Source organism: Asparagus officinalis, chromosome 3, assembly GCF_001876935.1.
Source record: "Asparagus officinalis chromosome 3, Aspof.V1, whole genome shotgun sequence".
NCBI classification, from domain to species: domain Eukaryota; kingdom Viridiplantae; phylum Streptophyta; class Magnoliopsida; order Asparagales; family Asparagaceae; genus Asparagus; species Asparagus officinalis.
In genome coordinates, this window is record NC_033796.1 from 27,071,420 (window position 1) to 27,079,126 (window position 7,707).

Here is a 7,707-nt window from a genome sequence, read left to right on the forward strand (position 1 = left end):
TTATGATGTTATCTTTTCAGTAGTTCCACTAAAAGATATTCTCTTTTGAAATATGAATTGGTGAAAATTATGCCTCTTAGCTTATTTCCTTGCAAGTACTGCACTTTTAATCTTTTTTAAGTCATTGAAAATGAACCTCCAAGCAGAATCACACCAAGACATCACATTGTCTGATTCATATCCTGTATACTCTGGCGCATTTCTGATACTGGGTCCCGCCCACTACATGTGCTAGAAGATAACTTTTTTCATTGTTATCAATCTCATTCTTTACTTTGCTAAGTTTTGAAGTTAGTTTGACGCTAATGTAGTTTCAAACAATATCATGAAAATCGAATTAGTTATCTGAAAAGTTAAATTTTAACAGTTTTATGTATATCTAATACTTTTGCTTTATTTTCTTATGTGCAAAAGTTTGAAATATCTTATTTAATTGAAAAGTTAGTCCAATCTATGAGTTGGTTTCATTGTTTTATTTAATATTATGCAGCTCATTTTCTTTTGGATTATTGTTTCAATGTCCTTGTCTTGTATCCAAGCGATTTTAAAATGAAGCATCTTGTAATGATATAGCATAGGGTTCTTGTATCATTGTCAATTTATCCTTTTGTATATGCATTCTCCATCCCTACATATTTAGTATCAAATTCTTAGCATAAAATTTTGTTTGTGGATATTGCAGGAAAGTCAACTCTCACTGATTCTCTTGTGGCTGCTGCTGGAATCATTGCACAGGAAGCTGCTGGAGATGTTAGAATGACTGATACTCGTGCTGATGAGGCTGAGCGTGGCATCACAATCAAATCTACAGGGATTTCTCTCTACTACGAGATGTCTGGTGAATCCCTGAAAGCCTACAAGGGTGAGAGGTCAGGAAATGAGTATCTTATCAACCTTATCGATTCACCTGGGCACGTTGACTTTTCATCTGAGGTCACTGCTGCTCTGCGTATTACTGATGGCGCCTTAGTCGTCGTTGACTGCATTGAGGGTGTATGTGTTCAGACTGAAACTGTTCTCCGACAGGCCTTGGGAGAAAGAATCAGGCCTGTCTTGACTGTTAACAAGATGGACCGTTGCTTCTTAGAGCTTCAAGTTGATGGTGAAGAGGCCTACCAGACCTTTCAGCGTGTCATTGAGAATGCGAATGTCATCATGGCTACTTATGAGGATGCGCTTCTTGGTGATGTCCAAGTCTACCCTGAGAAAGGTACAGTTGCTTTCTCAGCAGGATTGCATGGTTGGGCTTTCACCTTGACCAACTTCGCTAAAATGTATGCTTCGAAATTTGGAGTTGATGAGTCTAAGATGATGGAGAGGCTCTGGGGTGAGAACTATTTTGACCCAGCTACCAAGAAATGGACCAGCAAGAACACTGGCACTGCTACCTGCAAGCGTGGTTTTGTTCAGTTCTGTTACGAACCCATCAAGCAGATCATCAACACTTGCATGAACGACCAGAAGGACAAACTGTGGCCTATGTTGACTAAGCTTGGTGTGACCATGAAGTCAGATGAGAAGGAGCTGATGGGTAAAGCTCTGATGAAGAGGGTGATGCAGACCTGGCTGCCAGCTAGCAGTGCTCTACTTGAAATGATGATATTCCATCTCCCATCTCCTGCCACTGCCCAGAGATATCGTGTGGAGAATCTGTATGAGGGTCCCCTTGATGATATATATGCAAATGCCATCAGAAACTGTGACCCAGAGGGCCCTCTCATGCTTTATGTCTCTAAGATGATTCCGGCTTCTGATAAAGGTCGATTCTTTGCGTTTGGACGAGTCTTTTCAGGAAAAGTTTCTACTGGCTTGAAGGTCCGTATCATGGGACCCAATTTCGTTCCTGGACAGAAGAAAGATTTGTATGTAAAGAGCGTCCAAAGAACAGTTATCTGGATGGGCAAGAAACAGGAGTCTGTGGAGGATGTTCCTTGTGGAAACACTGTAGCTATGGTTGGATTGGACCAGTTTATCACCAAGAATGCAACTCTCACAAATGAGAAAGAAGTGGATGCTCACCCAATCAGAGCCATGAAGTTCTCAGTCTCGCCTGTCGTCCGTGTTGCAGTACAGTGTAAGGTTGCCTCTGACCTTCCCAAGCTTGTGGAAGGTTTGAAAAGGTTGGCAAAATCAGATCCTATGGTTGTGTGTACAATTGAGGAGTCTGGTGAACATATCATTGCTGGTGCTGGCGAGCTCCACCTTGAGATTTGCTTGAAAGATTTGCAGGAGGATTTCATGGGAGGGGCAGAAATCAATGTGTCAGACCCTGTTGTTTCCTTCCGTGAAACAGTTCTTGAAAAGTCATGCCGTACTGTGATGAGCAAGTCGCCAAACAAACACAACCGTCTCTACATGGAAGCTCGTCCTCTTGAAGAAGGCCTTCCTGAGGCCATTGACGACGGACGCATTGGTCCTCGTGATGATCCAAAGGTGCGCTCAAAGATTCTTGCAGAAGAGTTTGGATGGGACAAGGATCTCGCCAAGAAAATCTGGTGCTTTGGTCCTGAGACCACTGGTCCGAACATGGTTGTAGACATGTGTAAGGGAGTACAATACCTTAATGAAATCAAGGATTCAGTGGTTGCAGGTTTCCAGTGGGCATCAAAAGAAGGTGCTTTGGCTGAAGAGAACATGCGTGGTATTTGCTTTGAGGTGTGCGATGTTGTTCTTCACGCTGATGCTATTCACAGAGGTGGTGGCCAGGTCATCCCAACAGCAAGAAGGGTCATCTATGCCTCTCAATTGACAGCCAAGCCTAGGCTTCTTGAGCCAGTGTACCTTGTTGAGATTCAGGCTCCTGAGCAGGCTTTGGGAGGTATCTATGGTGTTCTTAACCAAAAGCGTGGACATGTGTTTGAAGAGATGCAGAGGCCTGGTACTCCACTCTACAACATCAAGGCTTATCTCCCGGTTGTTGAGTCCTTTGGGTTCTCAAGTACTCTGAGGGCCGCGACATCTGGACAGGCTTTCCCTCAGTGTGTGTTTGATCACTGGGACATGATGGGCTCTGACCCAATGGATGCCACTTCTCAAGCTGGGCAGCTCGTGGCCAGCATTCGTAAGAGAAAGGGTTTGAAGGAGCAGATGACTCCTCTTTCAGACTTCGAAGACAAGCTTTAAGGTGAGCGCTTATTGTAGTATTGGTCGTGAAGCTGTTACCTAGAATTGAGGGCTTTGAGGCTAGTGTTGTAATACGCATTAGTCTCCTGTTAGTTTTGATACATTTGAATGTTTGAGATTTGCAGAAAGTTCCTCTGCATTTGGTTTCTTGTTTGTGGTTGTAGTGCTCGGACATATTGTTCTTATGCCATCATTATGTAATTGAAGTTTTTTTGTCAACTTATATTTTGTAGGTTAAAAGCTTTTATTGGTTTTATTATTTGCAGCTGTCTCTCGACTTTTGATCTGTGATTTCATGTAACCGATATTTATAATCACAGTGTTTTGATTACTAGGTTTTTTGAGGTTAGATCTTGCTGTCATTTATTTAGTACTTCTATTCAAGGAAGCTCGGTGTCTGATTTTGAATCTGCTGAAGTAGAGTCTTTGCCTGTTCGTAGGCAAGCATCTTTGTTGCCTATGCTAATTTTTATGCTTATCTTTTTGGCTCAGTAGTTTGATGGTTGAAGGAAGAGATGCTTAATCATCATTGCATATGCTTATACTTTCTATGAATGTATTTTCCGGTAGTTTTTTTTTTTCAAACAGCGGTTGGATTGTAATATCATAGATACTGTGGTTTCTGTTAAAAATGTAGATTTTACCTGGTATTCTTTAGGCATCCTCTGAAGAGAATTTATGTATATGCTTTTCTGGCATTCGATTCAACCTTTCATGTTTCTAATGAGCTGTAGATAAAATTCCATCAGGTTACTAGCCACATACCATACCTGTAGTTGTCCCTCAAAATATACAACAAGACGGCAAACTTAGGTACATTCTCTTTTATATCTATTTCAGTTGCTCGTACTTGATGGCTTGAAGATGATCTAGTGCTGGTAAGAAAAATGCTTGCAGAGCGTCACGCGTCGTCCAGACTAGAAAATGTTTCTAGATCTGGACTAATATTTTCCACTGCATACATGATTGTATAATTGTATTAGCAGTGTGATGCTTATCTCAGCTGTAAAGAATGAAAAAGATGATTGGAGCCAAATTGCAGCTTCAAAGGAGGAGGGGAAAAAAAGATAATTGTATTAGCAGTATGATGCTTATTTTTCTTTGTATTCTCACTGTTACATTTTGCCGTCCCTTAACCCCTTCTTGAGAGAGGGAGATTTATTTTTCATTTTCCTTTATACTCTCACTGTTCTTGGTCCTATCATAAATTGTATTTTGCTATCCCTTAACCCCTTCTTGAAGATAAGAGAATAATGACGAAACATAAGGGATACGAGAAGTCTCTTAATCGCGGATCAAATATCATGTGCCTTTTATGGTGTGACCTTACTGCGTATACCCGGAATATAACAACCTTGGATGATTGTGAAATTGTGATGCAGAGATTTAGTAGACGACCTTTTTCTGTAGTGATAGTGTATTGCACGAAGTGTTCTAGATGAGTGCTAGTGAGCTTTTACCTATTTCTTGAAGGGTTAATTAATTGCCGGTACATCCTTTGCACTATAAGGACGTAACTATTTACATAAACTGTTTTATCAGCTATATGAATTTTAGGGGTGTAATCGTTAATAAAACAGCCTAGGAGTATAAATGAAGCTCCATAGTACAAGGGTGTAAACTTTTGACTTCCTCGGTGGCGTTGTAATATCGAAATGTCAAAATCCAGAAGCATGCGCTCAGAAGGAAAGTCTTCCCTATAATAATATTTTGTGCCGAAAGGTAATTTCTTCACAAAGTCATGTACTACTAGGGCCAGATTTTGACATCCTACAGATGAAACCTGAACATTTCCCCTATTCTCTTGCTTTCATTTAGCCCTACGCAGGCATTAGGCAATTCTCGCATTGTCAAACATAGTTTCAATTTATCAAGAAGAATCCTATTCAGGTAAAGCGTGCAAATTCTACATTTTATCATTTAAATGTTATAAGGTTATCTCAAGCATCTAAAACGACAGCCCATTACATTGTAGTCTTTTCTTTTCCACTTCACTAAATATTTACAACGGCAGCAAACAAGAAGATCAACACTACAGAGATTTATTCGCTCATATGCATATACTAGTGCATCGCCAAAATCTTCCTGAACTCGTGCTTCTTACTGCCAATGCATCCCTTGGAGACTAACGAGTTGATCCAAACCTGGTCTGATTTCACTGGTTCATCATCGTCATTCCTGTGCCAACTCCAAAATGCATGTGTTCCATTGACAATCTTTAACTCACCATGGCCAAAACTTGCTTCGCGGAAGACTGACCACTGCGGCTTTGGGTCGTGATACCTATAAGCATGATGAAATCAGATAGGAATAGATAGAAATGAGCTGCCATCTTACTGGCCAAAACTTAGCAAAAGGAGTTGCCACTTCATAAACATTATTTCCATGGAAATACTAACATCATCAAAATCTAAACACATCATCGAACTGGATATTTGTTACCTGTGAGCCAATCCTTCTCTGTTACCTCCATCACCAATGGTTACGTGTACGGTACCACAGGAATCCAACACATTTTTATAGATGGGTTCCTGGAGTAAAAACATATATTATGAACCTCCGTGCTAGTTTAAACGAAGAGATATAACAAACAAAATGCAAGGGCGTGGAGATTACCGAGCGTTCATATGCATGAACATGGCCTGCAAATAGAATATCTACACCAGCAGCGTAAAGCAAGGGCTCCAAAGAAGCCTTCATCCCATCCCCCTCCCCTTGGTGTGCATAATTGCTATTGTACCATGGGACATGCAATAACACCAGCAGCCATGGTGTCCTTTCTCTATCGACCTTAGCAAGATCCTCCTACAAAGTTGAATATAAATGAACATTCTACCCAAAGAACTGAAAATTAAAATTTCACTTTCCTTAGTTGATGACCTGTGAGAGAAGAGGGTACCTATGTATAAAAATAACTTTCTAAGAAGTTGAACAAATCTATAACTTGTTGAGAGGGTATTTTGAATGGAAGTTATAGGCATAAAATTTTCAGAAAATCACATGTCTAGTTCTGATAGGAACAAGCTAAAGCTAAATGCAACAGACAACAAATAACAACTCTTTTACCATGTGAAAGGCATCATGAAACACGTGCCTACACAAAAAAATGATAGTTAACCAGCATGAGATTAGTCGTCCTGCTTAAATATGCCCGAGAAGAATAGCTCTTAGGTTTAGTCTACCCAAAATAGAGGAGCAATAGAACTGTAGAGGTAATAATATATCTAAATGATTTCCTTCGTCTATGACAATATTCATCTCCTTGTTATATCATTTGGGTCTATCTTAGGCTTTGTCATTCAAATTATTTGCAAAATTCAGTTCTACCATTTTCCCCCTTTCCCACAAAAAATGAAACAACGAAATCGTAAAAGGAAATGCACACTGCTCTTGAAAGAGGGGGAAAAAGGTTGCTACTAAAGGCATAAATATTCCAACCAACCTTTAACCAGGCATACTGATCTGAGCCTTCATCATAATCTGTATAAGAACCAAGCATGATGACATGAACCCCTGCCACTTCAAAGGAGTAATACAAGTTTGAAGTAGATCCACTCTCTTCATAGGGCATCCTCCATCGTGCACTATATGCTTGAAACGGAGACTTAAAAAATAGTATGCTCTCCTTTTCATGATTCCCTTCTGTCACCATCCAAGGTCTAGCACTAGCAAGCGGCTGTACAAGCGCACCAAAAGAATCCCATAGATGCTGCATATAATCAGCATACGAAAGATCACCGGGAATTAGATGCATATCATATTTGCACAGACCAATATGATCTAGAGTGGTTTTTGTCCATTCAGTTTGACCAAGATCACCAGCTACTGCAAAAGTTACTGGAAATTGAGAAGGAGGGGTCTTGAGTTGGAATTGTGGGTCCTGACCTCCGCATCGGTAATAATAAACCGTGTCATCTTCAAGGGGTCCAATAACTACATGGTGTATAGTACCCGAATTATATAATAAGTAGCCATAGGATGTGTTTTCTCCCTGAGAAGATGATGTGTATTCTCCAGAGGAAGTTCCATATTCGACAATTGAAGGAGATGATCCATCATCAGTTATCCATGTGATTCTCATGTGCTTTTCCCCAGCCAAGGAGATATGAACCTGCAAAATGAAAGGCTTCTTTTGGAATTATTGAACTTTAGAAAGAAGCAGAAGCATGTAAAGAGAAGTCTCCTTTCTTGAGCAACACTATTACATGACCCGCATAAAAAGATATCTTTTGTGTGGCTGTTGTGGCTGCAATAGACATCTTTGAGTTTCACCAAGCCATCAGGAATTAGTAGAAAACATAAAATACAAGTCAAAATAAACCAAACTCACATTCAATTCTTTTGCAATTGCATCATAGAGAATATGGCAAGTGGTGAGTTGCCAAATCAAAAGAGAATCATAAACTGTGTCTCAGTCACAATATGAATATTGTGATTTGTGTTTCACGCCCTTCATTGACAAAAATCGAATTGCAGACAATATTTCTCCATTTTCCTAATTATAAATTCACTTTACAACCTATCCAATTTGTTTATCTACTGATCCATTTAAAAAGAGAAACATTAATGGGTAAACATCGTCTC

General features: G+C 40.0%; 2 protein-coding genes across 4 annotated transcripts in view; one reads left to right on the plus strand and one right to left on the minus strand.

Annotated features, from left to right (window-relative positions):
• LOC109833534 (elongation factor 2) overlaps positions 1-3,382 on the plus strand; it is a 7,000-nt gene extending 3,618 nt beyond the window's left edge. For all 3 annotated transcript variants that reach the window (XM_020401247.1, XM_020401249.1, XM_020401248.1), the window contains one exon: positions 683-3,382. In XM_020401247.1, coding sequence (XP_020256836.1) covers positions 683-3,123 — 2,441 coding nt within the window. In that variant the 3' untranslated portion in view covers positions 3,124-3,382. The remainder of the gene's footprint in view (positions 1-682) is intronic.
• Positions 5,009-7,707, minus strand: part of LOC109833535 (purple acid phosphatase 18-like) — a 4,206-nt gene continuing 1,507 nt past the window's right edge. The window contains exons 2-5 of the mRNA XM_020401250.1: positions 6,566-7,234; positions 5,740-5,928; positions 5,566-5,654; positions 5,009-5,406 (exon numbers count right to left, since the gene is read on the minus strand). Of these exons, the coding sequence (XP_020256839.1) occupies positions 5,187-5,406; positions 5,566-5,654; positions 5,740-5,928; positions 6,566-7,234 (1,167 nt within the window). The 3' untranslated portion in view covers positions 5,009-5,186. The remainder of the gene's footprint in view (positions 5,407-5,565; positions 5,655-5,739; positions 5,929-6,565; positions 7,235-7,707) is intronic.